This window comes from Eulemur rufifrons, chromosome 16 (genome assembly GCF_041146395.1).
Source record: "Eulemur rufifrons isolate Redbay chromosome 16, OSU_ERuf_1, whole genome shotgun sequence".
In the NCBI taxonomy this organism is placed as follows: Eukaryota; Metazoa; Chordata; class Mammalia; order Primates; family Lemuridae; genus Eulemur; species Eulemur rufifrons.
Genome location: NC_090998.1, coordinates 14,249,774 through 14,270,083, shown reverse-complemented (window position 1 = coordinate 14,270,083; position 20,310 = coordinate 14,249,774). Strand labels below are relative to the sequence as shown.

Genomic DNA, 20,310 nt, shown 5'->3' with positions numbered 1-20,310 from the left:
AAAAGGTTCATGACTTAGAAGTCTGTAGAAAAATAATAGCAATAAACTGCTTAATTAGTATTCAACTTGTACAGAAACTTCTTTCTTAACCTCTACCTCTGCTGCTATAGTCAATCCATTCTTTTTTTTTTTTTTTTTTTTTTTTGAGACAGAGTCTCGCTCTGTTGCCAGGGCTAGAGTGCCGTGGCGTCAAGCTCACAGCAACCTCAAACTTCTGGGCTTAAGCGATCTTACTGCCTCAGCCTCCCGAGTAGCTGGGACTACAGACATGTGCCACCATGCCTGGCTAATTTTTTTCTATATATATTTTTAGCTGTCCAGATCATTTCTTTCTATTTTTAGTAGAGACGGGGTCTCGCTCTTGCTCAGGCTGGTCTCGAACTCCTGACCTCGAGCGATCCTCCCGCCTCGGCCTCCCAGAGTGCTAGGATTACAGGCGTGAGCCACCACGCCCGGCCCAATCCATTCTTGATTCATGTATCACCCCTAATACCACAGTCCTAAAGCCAAGATATGCTAACAGACTTACAATCATTGGCCAGTGCCAACCCCTCCTTTGTGTACCCAATTTACAAGTCACCCACAGGCTGGAAATTACAATGGATGGAAACATACATAATGGGCAGGCAAGTGGGTGGAAGGGAGGCTAGGTGGACAGTATAGATTGTGTTATCAGTGGTCAAGATGAGCTCCACTGGCATCAGGCATCGGCCCAGGATTTCTGAGGAATATTCATTCCTTCTTTGGTTCTGCAGTAATTTACTCTCAGTATTCTGATATCCATCGATCAAATGGTAGAGTTAACTACCAACACAACCTGCACACAATAATGGAGGAAAAGAAAAGGAAAATCAACTGCAGAGGTAAATGTACACAAGAATAGCTAGATGGTAATCTGAAATATTACCCTACACATTTTTCTTCTGAGAGATTCTTGTTTAACCTCATAAATCTTCTGCCACTAGATTTATTCGAAGAGGCTAAGGCTTATTGCTCAAGGGAGAAGAAAACAAAAATATTGGAAGATCAGAAGTAAAATTTGTTGTTTTTTGAGGTCTTGTGTATATAGAGACAGTAGTCTTCAAACCCATTAAAAGAACTATGCATCTGAGAGGAAAAAAAGGTTTTGAAGTATTCTAAACTTGACTTGGAAGATGGAAAGGCAGACTGAAATAAAAGGGCATGCAGTATACCGGAGAACAATAAATTGGAATAAGAATGTATGCTAACGTGGAATTAGTTCCTACCCACAGAAATAAAAAGTTAGAAGAGCTGAATAAGAGAAATATATAATGGTTCCATGTGAATGGCCCAGGATCATTCTCCTTCTGGGGGGCGGAGTCACCGACTTGTGGGTGGGGCCGGGTGCGGAAATGTTTGCTAATAGAAACTCAAGATAGGTTGAGAATTATCAGAGCAGAGATTATGTTTATTTTTTTCCTCCTTTTTTATTTTTTCTTTCTTTTCTTCTTTTCTTTTTCTTTTTTTTTTTTCTTTTAAATTAAAAATCTTTATGGGCACCGGAAGGGGCCACGCAGACCCAACACGCACTCCGAGGGGGCGCGCGACCCGGCGGCGGACCGGTCCCCCAGCTGAAGGGAGGGTCGCCCACAAGGCAGCAACCACAAGGGGCGAGCGAGGGCTGCCCGCTGAGTCGAGAGGACCGCCGATCCCAGCCGACGCCACGAGGCAGAGGGCCGGGAGCAGGGTCCCCCCCCCTCCGCCCCCCACGCCGCCCTGGCCGGGAGGAGAGGCGAGGCGCCCGCGGGCAGAACGAGAAGAGCGGTCCCCTTCGCCAGGAACGTGTCCTTCGCCTGGCGCGTGGCTTAAGGCCCGGGAGAACGTGACGTCACCACATCGAGAGGCCATTATGTTTAAACTTTTCACAATGTAACCCATGAGCCCGCAAGCCTTGAAAAGGAGCCACGTGTCCCACGTGGCACCTGAGTTGTAGAGTAGCAATAACCGAGGGGGATGTTTGGGGCAGATGAACCCACGGGCAGGCTCGCTAGATCAGACTGTCTTTTACGCCCCTGCTGCCAATCCCCCAGGGCTCAGGGGGGTCTGAGAATGAGCCAAAGGACCCGATACAATCTAATTTAGGATGAAGAGGTTGCCAAGTGTGTCAGAAACAGCTGGCTGCCTACCAAAAACGTGCTTTCTTATTTCCATGCTGAGAGGTGACATCTCAGACAGAGGCTGCATTTCCCAGCCTTGTTGGCATGGAGGTATGGCAATATGTCTGGCCCTTGCCAATGGAAGGTAAGCAAGTAGAAGTGAGTAAGAAGCAGGAATGCTTTCCCCAAACCCTTTCCTCTTCCTATGGCCAGAAGAAAAGGCTCCAAGGCCGTGGGGTCATGGTTCCTGCATGCAGTTCGGCAACCACAGTGAATTCACAGAGAGTACCTAAGGATATAGTAAATAGTCACGAGAAACAGTAATAGCAGAACACACCATAATGAACCAAAGAAAGTCTTTGGGACACTTTAAATTTTTGAGGGAAAAGCAGTACTGTCTGTAGGACTGAGGTCCCCAGTCCCTGGGCCGAAGTCTGCGACCTGTTTAGGGACCAGACTGCAGAGCTCCGCTGCTCCCCCGGCTCCCCCGACTCCACCATCCGTGAGAAAAATTTTCTTCCATGAAATTTAGGAAGGGGGGCGGGGAGACAACAGGAGGTGACCGGCAGGTGAGGGAGTGAAGCTTCGTCTTCAAGTATATTTTCATCTGTATTTACAGCCACTCCCCATTGCTTGAATCACCACCTGAGCTCCGCCTCGCCACCCCCCCCCCCCATGAAACTGGTCCCTGGTGCCAAAAAGGCTGGGGACCGCTGCAGAACACTGAGCAAATGACTACTGTTAAATCTCTGGCCCTAGCTACTTGACAAAAAGAGCTGTTAGGTATTTCTTTTGGTCTGCAGCCCCAAAAGTCTATTATTGAGACTCCAAAGGCACTATAAGCCAAGAAAGTGTGGGAACCTTGGCCTTAGAGAATGGTGGAACCACAGGTGAAAGGGTGCTGGGTTCCTAAATTTCTACATGAAGGAAAGGTACTTACCAATTAAGAACTCCTACATTGGACTGGTATTTGAGCTGGAAATAGACTTTTGTTGCATTATTCAATTGAACTTTTAACAGTTGATTTCTCATCACAGCTAGCATTACACTAACTAATACATAAAAGTATATGGGAGTCTAAACCTGAGGTCAAGGTAGAATTGCAGATATCAACAGCAAATTCCTGCACACCACCATTCCTGCAGACCATATGAGACAAAACTCCATCTTAGTGGAGGCCACTAAGCTAAGAGCGTGACTCATAGAGTAGATGTCTCTTACCCAATACCAGGTCAATATATAAGCCTCCTGAAACTAAGATCAATCTCAAGGAAAAAGGGGAAGGATATGGCGAAGGCAAAGGATGCTAAGGATTTGGCACAAACAAGATTGAGTAACTATAACTTTGGCATTTAAAAATTTTTACCATCAGTGGATAAGTGTTTGAATGCTAAGTTGATTAAATATTTTTTAAAGAAACAGATTTACATTTTGCATATTTCATTCTGGAACTGTAAAATTTTCAATCCACCACATATGTTACAGCAAGGAAAGAAATATAGTGGCCGAAAGAGATGTCCTTATTCCTGCAAATGGTCACTGGCCACAGAAGACATTTATGACTTCTCTTCTCCACTTTTTCCCATGTTCCCCTTGCTTTGGGCCAGCATCTCAGCTGGCTGGGATTCTTTGCTCATTGGAATGAAGAGCCTGAATACTGATGGTGCTGCCTTGGTGAGGTTAGAGCACTTTCACAAACCATTCTCCTAGAACATGATGATACAAAAGACTCCCCTGAGTTCCTTCTACTGCTCCCCACTCCTTCTGTGTAAGAGTCCTGTTTCCTTGTGATAGGCTCAATTGCTCTAACCAACACTATAATCCTATTCTTACCCATTTTTTCAGAGGAGCTCAAAAAAGACCAGGTAGCACTTTCAAATTCCAGTGAAACTACTATACTGTGTCTCCTGGTGGAAACATTCCTCCACCCATGCTCACTAAAACCTCTAAACCAGTGGAGTCCAGATTCATGAAAAGTTAGTACAAGGAGTAGGATAATAAATGATGAGCAGCCCCAAAGCACACGTCCATGACAGAAGTGATGAGAACATTTCACAGCCAACATCTTTAATCCTCCCACCTCAGCTTTAGCACGAATGTATTTTGCTGCTCATTGCCTTCCCAGACAGGTAAAACCTGCACAACTTACAGAATGCAAGATTTATCATCCTCCAATTCAGTGGTTCCCAACTGGGGGCAATTTGCCCCCCACCCCCAGGGAAGCATTTGACATTGTTGATGGTCACAACTAGCAGGTGGGAGGTGCTGCTGGCATCCAGTGGTCAAAGGCTAGGGGATGCACAGGACAACCCCTCAACAAAGGATTATTTGGTCCAAAATGTCAATAGTGCTGAAGTTGAGAAACCCTGATCCAATTCATTTGTTTATATGTATACTTTGCTCCCTCTGCTAGAATGTGTGTTCTGTGAGGGAAGGGACTCTGTCTTGTTTACTGCTCTATGCCTGGGACACCTTAGTCAACATATTTGATGATGACTAAATAATAGATGAATGAATGCCTCACATCAGGCATTTTTATATACATTACTTCATCAGGACATTTGATGCCTTGACTTGGAAGGTTTAGTGAGGTGAAGGGGGGCGGTACAGCGCAGCATGACTGAAATATCCAGGGGGCACAACTTCCTGGAATATCCCGATGTGGTTCTCTTCCCCACAGTGCAAAACCAAATGTTCATAATTTTCCTTCATTTTGATTTTCTAACTTGAAGGAATAATGTGCAACTTTTACAATGTCCTCAATTCCTTCATTTATTAAATGAATGGCACCAAACAAACAAAATTGTGGTTTGTATTTCACAATTTGCACAGAGATGTACTTTTAATTGTTTTGTATCTTTTTTAACTACAAATGCATTTCTTCTCTAGGAAAGATGCCCCTTGTTCTCTCTTCTCATCACTCCCTGACACCTCAGTTAAGCTTAGAAGAAAGGTCAGGAAGAGAGAGGTGCCTAGGCCCCTTCCTTTTTGCCCCTCCCCCCAACTGTACCTTAAGCAGAGCTCTGTTAAGGCACTAATGGCAACCTCTATGTACCTGTTTATCCATATGGCTTTGTCCTTCCTTACCCATGGCAGGGCAGACTCTTAATACTCTTGGTACCTGGAGTATAAGATGGGCTCCATCAATGCCTATTGAATGAATAAAATGCCTTTCACCTACTTCACAATGTCACCTAGGGCACCCTTTGCCAACTTCACGATGTCATCGGAGGCATCATTTTTGCCTGCTTCACAATGCCACTTTCAACTGACCCTACACAGAAATGGGGACTTCACAGGGACTTAGGGGTGTATCTGGTTTCAGCCCTGTCTGAATCATTCTTCAGTGGTGGCTCCAGCCAATGAATGAAGAGAGGCAAAGAACCAAAAGTCCTGAGCTGCAACAGATGGACTTGGGTTAAACAGCCTGGGACGGAGGGGCAGTAATCACCATCCCTGAGGGATCGCAAGATCTCCCCCGACTCGGAGCTGCGTGTAGACACGGGCATGCATTTCACCATTGCTCTCGGTGCCTCAAGCGCTGTGACCAAGGACTGGACGACTCTGGAGGCAGAGGCTAATGGTGTTGATGTGAACTGATTCGATTCGTTCAAGCCTTAGCCCGCAAAACTGCCCAAGGAGTCTACAGAAAGCTGCCGGCAGTCTCTGCATTTCGCAGAAGTGCAGCTGGGGAACTTTCCCCGCCCGGCCCACAGGTTGCTAGAGGGTCAGACCGAAAGGATCCGCCTTTCCCAGACGGGGCCCAGTAGGAGGAAGGTTGTTCCCAAGGCCACGTGAAGCTTCCTCGCCCCTAAAGGCCCCAGACAGGCAGGGCTAATGAGAGAGGAAATTTAAGGACGCCCCAATCTCCGAGACGCGGAGCCCCGCTGCCGCCCCAAGAGCCGCTCTTGCAACAGCTGCCGAGCGGAGGACGCGGCCGCGGAGCTATGGCCCGCCACACGCCGGGCAGGCGACTCGGGCTGCCGTCGCTGCCACCACCGCTGCTGCTGCTCCTGCTGCTGCCGCCGCTGCTGTTGGCCACCGCGGCGCGGCGGAACCCGGCAGGTGAGCAGTGCGCGCCCGCGGCCGCCGGGGCTGGGGACGCCGGGGAGGGGTCCCGGGCAGCCCGCGCCCCGCTGCGCGCGCGCCCGCCCCGGCCCCCAGCCCGGCCAAGTTAACTTCCAGCGGGTGTCTTGTTTCTGGGTGGACGCCAAGGAACGCGCTTCTGCCGGGAGACTGGCCCAGTCTGGCACCAGCCCTGCGGTAGCGCAGCGGTGACACTTGAGAAGGACATGGGGTGTGCTGCGAACGTAAAAAGTTTTGGCCAGAGTTCTTGGCCAACAAATCAGTTCACTTCTGCACCAACTCTTGGCCCACAGAGCTTCGGCTGGTCCTAAAAAGTCCAGCCAAAGGACATCTAAATATATTCATGTAGATCATTGGGATGTATGATTCCGGGCTACCAATTGTTTTGTTTTTGAAAACCGACAATGACTTTGGTTTAAAATAATTATTGCAGCCTCGTATTGTCAGCTTGATATGTGCCAGGCAGTGTGCTGAAGGGGTTTATGTGTTTGGATAAAATGCTCACTATAATCCTAAATAGAATTGTAATCCCCATTCTACAGATGAGAACATTTAGATTAGGAAGAAGTCAGTAATTTGCATAAAGGTAAAACAGTAAGTGAAGACTGAGCTGGGCTGGCAGAAGGCGTTTGCTCAACCACTCCCCTCTTGGAAAACCAGGTTTTATTCCTACAGGTATTGATGCAAACCTGCACCCTATGCAAAAAAAGTCACTTCCATTCCCAATGAGTAAAGCCAAGACTGTGAACTATAGGAACTTAAAAGACTTTAAAAGTAACGAGAGGATTAATTTTGTTTTATTTCTTAATCCCTTTTCTCTGCTGACCTTGTGCAAGAATAGGGTGTGGTTTGGGAAAGGTGCTCCTTCTCAAATGTGTGTACAGATGCTTGTTACACCACCTTTCATCAGCTAGTATCTACAATCACCAGATTTCAAGGGCTTTGCTTTCCTAAATGCCCACTTACCACTCTGCAATCTTAAATCCTTCCAGTCTGTGCAAGCCTGTGGGATCAGATGCACCTACAGGCTCCTGACTCTCTACTTCGCTGCACATTCTCTTCTTTGCCTGAACTCTGGAGGTGGCCTCGGTGCCTACCTTTAGTGCAGAGGGACTGCTCATTCAGATCTACCTGGAGAAGAGCGAGAGGGTCCAGGAAATGCAAATGTCTTTTGTGTCTGGAACACTGGCTGAAATCTTCCTTCCTTTTCTGTTCTTTTGGACTATTGAGATTACTTTAGAGGTGGTTGGAGATGTTGTTTTTCCAAAGAATTGCTTGTTTATTCAAGAAGATACCACCCTGTAAGAAACTGCATCTTAAACTGAATTCCCCAAACGGGAAGCTGACTCCATACCTGCAGAGTCTGGAACCAAGGCAGAAAGCGAGGACATTTCTGTTGCAAAGCAATCCCGACTGCACCACGTCCAGCAATCTGGAAAGGCTTCTTATCATAGGGATGAAGGATGTCTGGTGATGCCACGTTGACTATTCCAAACAGATTTGATTTCTGTTTCCTTTGTTCCACCCTTATCAGTATGTTTTCTGTGGCAGCTTTTTGGATCTTTGTCTTAACCTTCTAATAGACTGCCGACAACTTGAGAGAAGGGAACAGGGACTTTGCTACCTCTTGCTTGTCATGTGTTCTCTGAACTACCCAGCTCAGTACTTTGAACTTAAAAGGGATTCAATAAACAATAAAGGGATTGCATTTTCATCCTCTTGGAATGAACTTTACATCCACCAATATTCATCTAAGTATCCAAAAACCACTTCTTTAGTTTTTTTTTTTTTTTTTTTTTTTTGGATTGGTAGAATCAACATTGTTTTTTTTTTTTTTTTGCAAGTTAAAAACAATAGTTTCATATTTTTTTCCCCACCCCCCCTTTCCCGAGTCAGCACCTTCAAGTGTTACCACTCCCCAAACGGTGCGCAATGCACTCATTGTGTAGGCATACACCCATCCCCTCCCCCACCCCCCACCTCAGTCTGATGTCCAGTTGGTGTCGTTTCCAGATTTGTATTTAGGTGATGATCAAGGAAACCAATTTTCTGGTGAGTACATGTGATGCTTGTTTTTCCATTCTTGGGATACTTCACTTAATATAATGGGTTCCAACTCTCTCCAGGAGAACCATAGAGATGTTGTATCTTCATCATTCCTTATAGCTGAGTAGTATTCCATGGTATACATATACCACAGTTTACTAATCCAATCATGTATTGATGGGCATTTGGGTTGTTTCCACATCTTTGCTATTGTGAATTGTGCTGCTATAAACATTTGGGCACACGTGCCTTTGTTACAGAATGACCTTTTTTCCTTTGGGTATATGCCCAGTAATGGGATTGCTGGGTCAAATGGCAGGTCTACTTGAATCTGTTTAAGATACCTCCATAATGCTTTCCACAGGGGTTGCACTAGTTTGCAGTCCCACCAGCAGTGTATTAGTGTTGCTGTCTCTCCACACCCACGCCAACATGTGTTGTTTTGGGTTTTTTTGATAAAGGCCATTCTCACTGGGGTTAAGTGATATCTCATTGTGGTTTTGATTTGCATTTCCCTGATGATTAGAGATGTTGAACACTTTTTCATATGTTTGTTAGCCATTTTTATATCTTCTTTTGAAAAATTTCTATTCATGTCCTTTGCCCACTTTTTGATAGGGTTGCTTGATTTTTTCTTGCTGATTTTCCTGAGTTCTAAATAGATTCTTGTTATCAGTCCTTTATCTGATGTGTAGTATGCAAAAATTTTTTCCCATTCTGTAGGTGGTCTGTTTATTCTCTGGACTGTTTCTTTGGCTGTGCAGAAGCTTTTTAATTTAATCATGTCCCATTCATTTATTTTTGTTGCTGCTGTGATTGCCTTGGGGGTCTTCTTCATAAATTCTTTGCCTAGGCCAATGTCTGTAAGAGTCTTTCCTACATTTTCTTCTAGAATTCTGATTGTATCACGCCTAAGGTTTAAGTCTGTTATCCACCGTGATTTGATTTTTGTGAGAGGTGAAAGCTGTGGGTCCTGTTTCAGTCTTCTACAAGTGGCTAACCAATTCTCCCAGCACCATTTGTTGAATAGGGATTCTTGTCCCCAGAGTATATTCTTTCCCGCTTTGTCGAAAATTAGGTGACTATATGAGGATGGTTCTATATTTGGATTTTCTGTTGTGTTCCACTGATCTGTGTCCCTGCACTTGTGCCAATACCAGGCTGTTTTAAGAACCACGGCCTTGTAGTATAGTTTGAGGTCTGGCAAATTAATACCTCCCATTTTGTTTTTGTTGCTTAAAATTGCTTTTGCTATACGGGGTCTTCTTTGATTCCATACAAAGTGTATAATTATTTTCTCTATGTCTGTGAAGAATGATGTTGGTAATTTAATAGGGATTGCATTGAATCTGTAGATCACTTTGGGTAGTATAGACATTTTAACAATGTTGATTCTTCCGATCCACGAGCATGGTATATTTTTCCATCTATTTGCAAGTTCTGCTATTTCTTTTCTCAGTGTTTCATAGTTTTCCTTATAGAGGTCCTTTACCTCTTTAGTTAGATATATACCTAGATATTTTATTTTCTTTGTTGCTATTTTGAAGGGTATTGAGTCTTTAATTTGGTTTTCCGATTGACTGTTATTGGCATATATAAATGCCTCTGATTTGTGTATATTAATTTTGTAGCCTGAGACTTTGCTGTATTCGTTAATCAATTCCAGGAGTCTCTTGGTTGAATCCTGGGGGTTTTCCAGATATAACATCATATCATCAGCAAAAAGTGAGAGTTTGATCTCTTCCTTCCCTATTTGGACTCCCTTGATTCTGCTCTCTTGCCTGATAGCTCTCGCAAGGACTTCCAATACTATGTTGAAAAGTAATGGAGACAATGGGCAGCCCTGTCTGGTTCCAGTTCTAAGTGGGAATGCTTTCAGTTTTTCCCCATTCAGTATGATGTTGGCTGTGGGTTTGTCGTATATGGCTTGTATCATTTTTAGGTAGGTTCCATCAATGCCTATTTTGTTAAGCGTTTTTATCATAAAAGGGTGTTGAATTTTGTCAAATGCTTTTTCTGCATCTAATGAGAGTATCATATGGTTTTTGTTTTTGCTTCTATTTATGTGGTAAATTACATTTATAGATTTACGTATGTTGAACCACCCCTGCATCTCGGGGATGAAGCCCACTTGATCGTGGTGGATTACTTTTTTGATAAGTACTTGGATTCGATTTGCTAGTATTTCTTTAGTTTTTTTAAAAAGGTTTCTTATCACCATAATACTGTAGATGCATACAACTTCTTTAATTTTTAAAGATTACTTGTATAATAGTTTCATTATTCCAGAAATTGGCACATAATTGCACATTCTTCCTTGCCGTATCTTTCAAGCTATTATAGACTTCAGACATATGATGGTGTTACCTTTATCTCTCCAGACTGAAAAGATATTTGTTTTTTAGAGTCCTCGTGTAATTTTTTCTAAGTGGTATGTATAGCGAAGTCAGGTTGTCACTAGGGAGAGAAATGGATTGGCTGCTGAGAGCCTCATAAGGTGGCAAGTACCTTGGTAACACTGGTTCAAAATCTGTCCTCAGTCTTGCAGGGCTAGGCTTTAGAAATTCAGTCTTTCCCGTGCCCCAGATCTGATCACTTCCAAGGAAGCTGATTCACCCTGATACACACCCAAGTCTATGCACCAGACTAGTTGTTAATGTTTAGTTAGAAATATAACTGTCAGGCAGACTGGGTATTTGTGTGGCCTGGCCCAAGCACGTTCTCACTGTAATCAAACCACATGGGGTAGATAATATCAAGGGTTTGCAGCCTGGAGGTTTGATTGGTCTGTCTCCCAGTAGGTACTGGGCACTTCAGTCAGCCCACAGGTGCCCCTCCACTAGACAGCGCTTGCCTGGCACAGCCGGCCCCCGACCCTGCCTTGTCCACATTTCCATGGCTCACTGGTGCCCACTTGACACTAACAGATTCCTCTCTAGATAGGTTAATACTTTCATCTGGTTGTCAAGGAGTTTACAGTCCTGGTAATTATTCAGTCTCTGTAAGGTGACTTGGCAGACCTATGGTTGGGGGCCAGTCTCAGTTGATCCTTTAGCTCTGAGGGCATCCTTATTTCTAAATTCACTCGAGAGAGGGCCTCATAGTTGCTCTTTATGCTTATTCTTTATATGAAAGTTCTTCATTCTTGGAAGCATAGTATTAGAAAGGTAGCATAGAATTCTAGAAACAGAAAAGCCCCTGGAACCCCCCTGCCTGTGTTATCATCTTGGCTCCAACCCTAACTGTGTGACCTTTAGTCAGTTATTTGATTTCTCTATGCCGCAGTTTCTTCATCTGTAAAATGGGTATTATGATAGTATCTATCTCACAGTGTCATTGTGAAGAACAGCCTGGCAGGTGGCAAGTAAGTGCTATATAACCGAGTGGCCGTTGGAGTTGCTTTCCTCGGGAAAGGCATGGTGGATACTTGATAAGGCCAGCAGGATTGCAGATGATAATTTCTGTGCTTGGAAATAATAACTTGTCTAAGTAGGATGTTTCCTCAATCATGGCCCAGCGTTTCAGGGATTTGGGTACACACCACCAGCACATTAAGTAGGTGTTTCAAAAAACAGTGAGGGCTGGGCGCGGTGGCTCATGCCTGTAATCCTAGCACTCTGGGAGGCCGAGGTGGGCGGATCGTTTGAGCTCAGGAGTTCAAGACCAGCCTGAGCAAGAGCGAGACCCCATGTCTACTAAAAATAGAAAGAAATTATATAGACAGCTAAATATATATATAGAAAAAATTAGCCGGGCATGGTGGCGCATGCCTGTAGTCCCAGCTACTCGGGAGGCTGAGGCAGGAGGATTGCTTGAGCCCAGGAGTTTGAGGTTGCTGTGAGCTAGGCTGACGCCATGGCACTCACTCTAGCCTGGGCAACAGAGTGAGACTCTGTCTACAAAAAAAAAAAAAAAAAAAACAAACAGTGAGAAGTGTCTTGGGTCACTTTCCTAAGTTATAACTGACTGACTGAAATCACCTTGATTATTTTTTCCTAAATGAGTTTTTAATCGACTATGCACCTCCTTTAGAATTTCCCCACTCTTCTTTCTTACAGAGCCTTGTTAAATCTTCCTCCAGCTCATCCCCATTGCTTTGGTGTTTCAGATCCCAAAGCAGCTAGAGCTCTGTGTAAAACTGAACACTTGCTTGTGCACGCCCTTTATCAGTTGGAAAAAATGTACACAAGATAAGTTCCAGAACAATTCTTAGAAGAAGTCCCCATTTATCTTTATTATTAAACTTCATTTTATCGTCCTTCTGGAAGCATGAATCTGATAGCAGAGATAAAAATCTTCCTCTAGAATAAAATTAAAAAAGAATCCTACTTTAGTGTTTACATTGAGGTAGAAAAATTTTTTTTTTGCGAATTTTCGTGGTGATTTAGTTTCATAATATGTAAACTATGAAACATGTGGACTTTATCCTGGGAGTTTGTTCTGGGTTTTTTTTTTTTTTTTTTTTTTTGAGGCAGAGTACTGCTCTGTCACCCCCTGGCTAGAGTGAGTGCCATGGCGTCAGCCTAGCTCACAGCAACCTCAAACTCCTGGGCTCGAGCAATCTTTCTGCCTCAGCCTCCCGAGTAGCTGGGACTACAGGCATGCGCCACCATGCCCGGCTAATTTTTTCTGTATATTTTTAGTTGTCCAGCTAATTTCTTTCTATTTTTTAGTAGAGATGGGGTCTCGCTCTTGCTCAGGCTGGTCTCGAACTCCTGAGCTCAAATGATCCTCCCGCCTTGGCCTCCCAGAGTGCTAGGATTACAGGCGTGAGCCACGGCGCCCAGCCTGGGAGTTTGTTCTGATATGCAGAACAGAAACTTTTGTTTTCAGACTTCTTCAGGCATTAGTTTTACGTAGTCACTTGTTACCTTTTGCTCTTATTGGATTCCAAATGATAGAGCATTAACTATTGAAACAGAAGAAGAAAAGAGGTAGCAGCACTAATCATGGAAAGAAGCTCAAAGAATTTACTTTCTTAAACATTTTAAGGTTTTTTTATGCATTTAAGTCATATCTCTTTTGTTTAATGGAGTAGGTCCCAGTTGCTCCTGTAACTTATACTTCATAAGCTTTTGAAAGTTTAGCTTTAAAATATGGCCAGAAAATTTATTAAAATGTTATTATGTAGCTTCTTTGTATTACTGCAAAACAGGAATTTACTTAATGTGGTAAAAAATGAAATAGAGGTAGTGAAATTATGAGGAAATTTCAGTGTAAAACTTGACACACTGTGTTTACACAATTAACAAATATCATGTTACAATCTTCCTAGAGAAAATTATGGAAGTCTCTTGATTGAGAGATTTGAAAACAGAATGAGCAAATCACTGAAAGAGACAGGCTTTCTCTGAAATGTGTCCACCAGCCTTGCCCATGCAGTAATAATTTTGGCATAAGGTAGTATTGAGTTATTCAAACCGGTGTCATTCTCTTTGAGGTCATTTGCAAACCTAAGATACCAAAGTTCTAATTCATAATCAGAAATCAAGAATTAATATACTATGAACTTGATACAAGTCTGTCACCAGGTGTGACCTTCCCAGCCAGTGTGCACGTTTGGGATTTAAGTGGCCATGTAATCCATAAAGCATTGTGCTAGGCCCAAGGGAATGGATACAAGAATACGAGATGCCACCTCTCATTCTCAAGGAGCTTGTAATCAAATTTATTGGACCACATACACAAAAGTATATAACTAATAAATGGTCTGGATGAGGATTGAGCCAAGAGTGTCAAACCAAAATGGGGCAAAGTTGACTTTCTGCTGATAGGACTTTTGGCAGGAACTTTGATTTCAGCTGGCAGTGAGGAACAGGCATGGTTGAGGGGGGAAGGAAAGGGATCAGATCTCAGCAAAGCTCCATCATTTTTCTACATTAGTGTTTTGTTGCCTTGAAGCAATTTTTTAAAGCTGTGTCCCTTTCTAGTTAGCTAATATGCCAGACACATTATGCATCCAACCTTACATCCTCTCACCTGCCTTTTATTCTAGCTTCACGCAGGCGTGACCTGAGGTGCCTTCCCTCAGCACACTGCAGGACTCTTGCTTTCCACTTGGAGCATCTCTGAAACCACGGCCATTTAGAGCTGGAGCACATGCAGACCTGAGAGGGAGGGAGTTAACACTTCATAGGGCAACTTTTGACCTATGTAAGACAGGAGACAGGACAGGAATATCTGCTCTGGCTCCCATCCCTGGGAAGACTTCTGAGGCTTGTTCACACACCTCTTCAGAGGGTCCCAGTGGTATCGACCCTGGTGTCCACAGTAGAGACGAGCTCAGAATGCACCTTGAATTGGCTTTGCCTCTTCCTCCTTTCACTCTCCCAGCCCCTCACTCCTGTTCCCTGGGAGCACTTCCAAAATAATCCTCCTTTCAGCAAGTCTTAGGCTCTGATCTCTAGAAAAAGCCAAGGCTAAAACACCTGCTTATAATTGTGCTGCCTGGAGGTTGTTTCAGTCATGAATCAGTTATTTTCTTAGAAAATACCAAAACCCAAATATCAATTTGCTGAGAGCCCTTTCAAAGAAGGGAAGTGGAATGCCAAGGTCCACAGAGAGAGAGAGTAGCTCAGTGGACATAAAGAGAAACATGATCTGAGGATCAGAATCAGGGAATTATTAGCTAACCCCAATCTGAATAGATTAAGTTTCAATGATAATTTTTTTCTATTTTTCTCACATCTTTTGCCTGCTCTCTCTCTCACATTTCTTTCTCTCATTCTCTCTCTGACTTACTGCATGTATTATGCAAACATTGCATTGCTCAAGGCTGAAAACCGCTTACTCTTTCATAAATGAGGTGTTAGGAAAATTAGGTTCCAAACATGGGAGGGAGTGATTTAAGCCACTTATGACTATTTTATAAATTCTTTCTAAGATAGAGTTAGGAACTTCTTTCAACTGAAATTTAGAGTACATAAGGAAATAAATTTAATTGGGGTATTTGGGCTTTTACAGAGAGAGAAATATAAAAATGATACAGCATCTTCCATCTTTATTTACAGAAGAAAAATAGTCTTTTTATAAAGGGAACATTCCCATTCATTCAACAAATATTCATCAAGTGCATTTATTTTGAGGACATTGCTGTTAAAAATGTTTAAATCTGATTTTTCATTTTCACAACCCTAAAAAAAGTGTCAACAAATGGCACTTGCTCCGTGCACTGGATGGACTTAAACTGAGAATCTGAACCGTCCTGTAGGCCTCTTACTCACGCCTGGAGATACAATTACTTGAGTTATGTAGGACTAACTTCCATGGTAAATGCTCTGATAAACTTCCCTTCATTTAAAGAACACACACAATTAACCTAGATTCATCACAGAAACATGATTTTGTCAGGTACACACTCCCAGTATATGGAGTGGTACACACACATGGTCCTTGCTCTCACCAAGCTTGTATGAAACTAGGTTAGGATTCGTGTTATGTACTATTTTTCTCCCTTTTCATTCTTATACCTTTCACACCATCCACCTCCCAACGTGGAGATTTTTTGTTTGTTTGTTTTGTTTTGTTTTGAGACAGAGTCTTGCTCTGTTGACTGGGCTAGAGTGCCATGGTGTCAGCCTAGCTCACTGCAGCCTCAAACTCCTGGGCTCAAGCGATCCTCCTGCCTCAGCCTCCTGAGTAACTGAGACTACAGGCATGTGCCACCATGCCCAGCTAATTTTTCTATTTTTGGTAGAGACAGGGTCTCGCTCTTGGTCAGGCTGGTCTTGAACTCCTGAGCTCAAGTGATCCTCCTGTCTTGGCCTCCCAGAGTGCTAGGATTACAGGCATGAGCCACTGCACTCAGCCCATGGCGATGTTTTTAAAAATTAGAAAATTACATCCACTTGCTTAGTGTGCAAACAAAAAAAAGAAAGAAAGAAAAAACAGAAAAGTATAATGACTTAAACTATTAAAGGATTTAAGAAAATCAGAAAATAACATGGATACCGGGAAAAACCAGAAAGAGTTGAAACATGGAGAAAACACTGAGGAATGGAGGACATCGTTGGGGGCAGAGTGAAAACTCAGATTTTGGCTTCATTCTCAAAGCATATGCTAAACTGTTAGCAGTGAATTTTTAGCACCGAATTCTCTTGAGGCCTGGGTAAAGGTGTTTTCATGCATGGAGGTACACTAATGTCAAAAGGCATACATTTGTAGAAGTTTAGTTTTGTGGTCAGGAAATTGGGTAGTATTAGGAGCAGTGAAGACACAGCACTTGAGTATAGTACTTAGATTGCTCCAGCAAGCCCAGGTTTACAGCAAAAAGGGGTTGCTAGAGTGGAAGGGGGCAGGGGGAGGAAGGCCAGGGTGCTTGGGGTGAAAAAATACCAAGGTTTTAAAGAAGGGGACAAAGCTAAGATCATGCTTTGTGGCTAGAACTGAAAGAGAAGAAATGCACAAGGTTTACCCACTTTGCTTTTTTCTTTTTTATGGTTCCTGTTTACCACCCTCCCCCTGCACAGCTCTTTATGGCAACCTTGTATTCGGCCAGCGGTGCTTCCTCATTGCCCTGCAGCTCACTGGAGGGGAGGAGGGAAGGGAATGTGTGAGAAAAGCTGAGGAAGGGCTCAGACAATGGCATTTGTGGTCAAAAATCAATTTGGAGCACACATTTATTGTCTTCGCTGAGGTTTCTACAGATCCTGCCCACAGTTGTCAAATTGTGGCAGATTGGTTTCATTAACAATGAAACAATTATCTGTCACCTGAAGTTTATAGGTAAAGTATTCAGCACCTCCCTATGTTTATTGATGTCTTTACATCCACTTAACCATTGTTAAAGAAAGGCTGTCACTATGTCATGATTTTACTCAGAAGTAAATTGACTTAGACCTACTCAGGATCATTCTTTAAGGGTTGTAGTCAAGATTAGTTTTTGTTTGTTTTTTTGTATTAATAAATATTAGTTTATTTAACCAGTTTTCACAGCTGAATATTTCTTCTATAAGAATTTTACAGATTGTACGGCTTATATATAGTTCAAACTACTGAACAAAAAAGTAGGTCCCACAGTTGCAAAAATACTGTACCAATTGATCCAAGATAAAGGCAGATTTACACACTGTACAGCTCTCACATGGCCGGGGAGGTGTTCAGTTCTAAGTATAAAAATAAGGTTTTGATTGTATTTCGCTCTTCATACATTCAATCTGATTGCAAGCTCAGAAGCCTAACTTATAATAGGCATCTGTAGTCTGGAATCAGTACCCACTCCTGAAAGGAGCGCACGTGTCTACTCACACAGGGCATCTTGGACACCGTACTGTACTCAGTATATCGTATACACAGAGCAGAGACCCGAGCATTAAATGTCAAATATAAGGTAGTTGTTTTTTTTTTTTTGAAAGAAGTTTCTCATTGAATAGTGTGCCAAAAGAATTTTAACTTATTAAATAAAATATATTCTAAGTCAATTTATTCATTTATTTATTTATTTATCTGTCTATCTATTTATTTAGAGACAGAGTCTTACTCTGTTGCCCAGGCTAGAGTGCCGTGGTGTCGGCCTAGCTCACAGAAACCTCAAACTCCTGGGCTCAAGTGATCCTCCTGCCTCAGCCTCCTGAGTAGCTGGGACGACAGGTGCATGCCACCACACCCAGCTAGTTTTTTCTATTTTAGTAGAGATGGGGTCTTGCTCTTGCTCTTGCTCAGGCTGGTCTCAAACTCCTGACCTCATGTGATCAGCCTCCCAGAGTGCTAGGATTACAGGCGTGAGCCACCGCGCCCGGCCCAGGATTAGTTTCTGAGCCTGACCAAGTCTCAGCCTATCACTGAGACCCCTGGGTCAAGGTACCATGGTGTTGTAGTGTTAAGATTATACTTTTAGTGATTATTTGACAGACAAAATTAATACCAAAAAACAAAATGTTGGTTCAGTTTTGAATGTTGCCAACAGATAATCCTATATAAATATTTCATCTGAACTTTCTAGTCTGTTAACTACTAAAAACTCAGTATGTCTAAAATTAGACTTGTATTCCCTCCCAGACCTATTCCCCAACTGCTGCCTCTCTTGCTGAATGATACAACATCCATCCACTGAGTCTCAACCTAGAACCCGAGAGTCATTCTGGCCTCCTCCTTCCTCTTTAATGGCCAGCATGAATGTACAGTTTGTCTTTAACTAGAGCACATTTGCAATGGTTTCTCAGACAGAGAAAAAAATGCTCTATATACTGTTTCCTTTTCCATTTCTTATTTCCTTTTTTCTCTCTCTCTTCCTTCCTAAGTCTCTCTTCCTTTCACAAATGTTTATTGAGTATCTGTTATGGGCCAGGCACTACACCAAGTGCTGAGGAAAAAGTCTCTGACCTCAAGGAGTGTACGTTACAGTACAACGTGACAAGGTGCAGAGAAGATGTGCATACAAAGTACACTGAGCTCACAGGGAAAATCAACTGCTACAAAAGGGATGCTGCTTCCTGAGTCCTCAATAGCAATTTTGAGGTTGCTGGGTGGCTAACAAGAGAGAAAAATGTCTCAGACAGAAGAAATAGCATATGCAAAGTCAGAGGTGTTGACTGGGTTCTGGCAGGTTGCGAGCTGTATGTGATGGTTTCTGGATCATAAAGCGTGTGAGGTGGGGGTGAGGAAGCTGACTGGGTAGGTAGAAACCAGGTCATGGAGGCCAAGAGGGTGAGCTGAAGAACTCTTTTTTATAGGAAATACAAGCCATTAAGGACTTTCAGGAGGCAAGCTAACAAAATCAGTTTGCCTTTTGGAAAAGTTACTCTGGCAGAGAATGAAGAATGGATTAAAGGTCAGAGGACCCTTGAAAGAGGCCTCTTCTATAGTTAAGGTAGTTGTGTTACCTCAACTAGCATAGAAGTGTCGAGATAAAGAGGCGCAGACTGGAGGGAGAGATATTTAAGAGGTTTTGATTAAATGTGAGTCGGGAGGGAGAGAGAGGAGGCCGGGGTGGACTCAGGTTTCAGGTTGGAAGATCACGGAGACAGAGGCAGAAGAGGGAGGATGGGGAGGGAGGGAATGTGAGAATCGTCCAGACGGTGCCATCCGGCGTGCTGTGGGGCACACAGGGTGAAGAGGAATCTGTGGGGAGGATGAGGACAAGGGCAGCAAAGGAGGTTCCAGAGACAGTGGTGTCCCAGGTGCCGTGGGAGGAAAGAGCTTTAAGAATAAAGGGTCACCAGGGTCTGATGCTTTCAGAAGTTGACGTTACACTAGGACTTGAGGATTTCCTTGCACTCCTCTTCCCAGACGATGAGGCCTGGAATTGCACCCTCCTGCTCACAGCTCTGTCACTGGTACGTGGCACAGTCCCTGACACAGCACAGACACTCTATCAACTTTGTAGTAGTTTCACAAAGGGAGTGACAGTTTCCAACAATAGCTACATCGGGCCACAGGACCCAGATGGCTTCTGCAGTTGGTTGGTTTTTAGCTGTGAGACAGTGGAACATGTTAGCTATGCTAAAAGGAAAGGAGCCACTGCAGAGGGGGGAGGGAGAGAGAGAGAGCGTGAGCCCACCTTGGGGCTGTGGTCACCAACCCCCCCCCCCGGGGCTGTGGGCCAGTACCAGTCCGCAGCCTGTCAAGCACCAGACCTCACATCACCACCTGAGTTCTGCCTCTCCCCTCACCCCTGCCACCCCCCCATCTATGGAAAAATTGTATCCCAAGAAACTTAGGAACCAGGCCACGCAGCAGGAGGTGAGCGAGTGAGTGAAGCTTCGTCTGTATTTACAGCCGCTCCAGCCGCTCCCCATCACTCGCATCACCACCTGAGCTCTGCCTCCCTACCCTCTCCATGAAAAAACTGTCTTCCATGAAACCGGTCCCTGGTGCCAAAAAGGTTGGGGATCACTGCTTTAGGGTACAGGAGCAAGAAGTTATAGGGTGGAACAAAGTTCCTAAAGAAGGTGAGAGGGGTGAGGTACTGAGCGTGGGTCAAAGGGTTGAGGTGACAGAAAGGAGAGATGGCCTTGATGAGTACAGGGTTTGTGGGGCTGGATCCACGAAATTATCAAGACCTTGAGGGGTCACAGGTGGCCGCTTCTACTTTTTTCTGTGAAGTCATGTATGAAGAATTGGG

General features: G+C 43.8%; 1 protein-coding gene across 1 annotated transcript in view; it reads left to right on the top strand.

The window, feature by feature from the left end:
* The first annotated feature begins 5,794 nt into the window (after nt 1–5,794).
* Nucleotides 5,795–20,310, top strand: part of PLBD1 (phospholipase B domain containing 1) — a 60,183-nt gene continuing 45,667 nt past the window's right edge. The window contains exon 1 of the mRNA XM_069489890.1: nt 5,795–6,182. Within this exon, the coding sequence (XP_069345991.1) occupies nt 6,065–6,182 (118 nt within the window). The 5' untranslated portion in view covers nt 5,795–6,064. The remainder of the gene's footprint in view (nt 6,183–20,310) is intronic.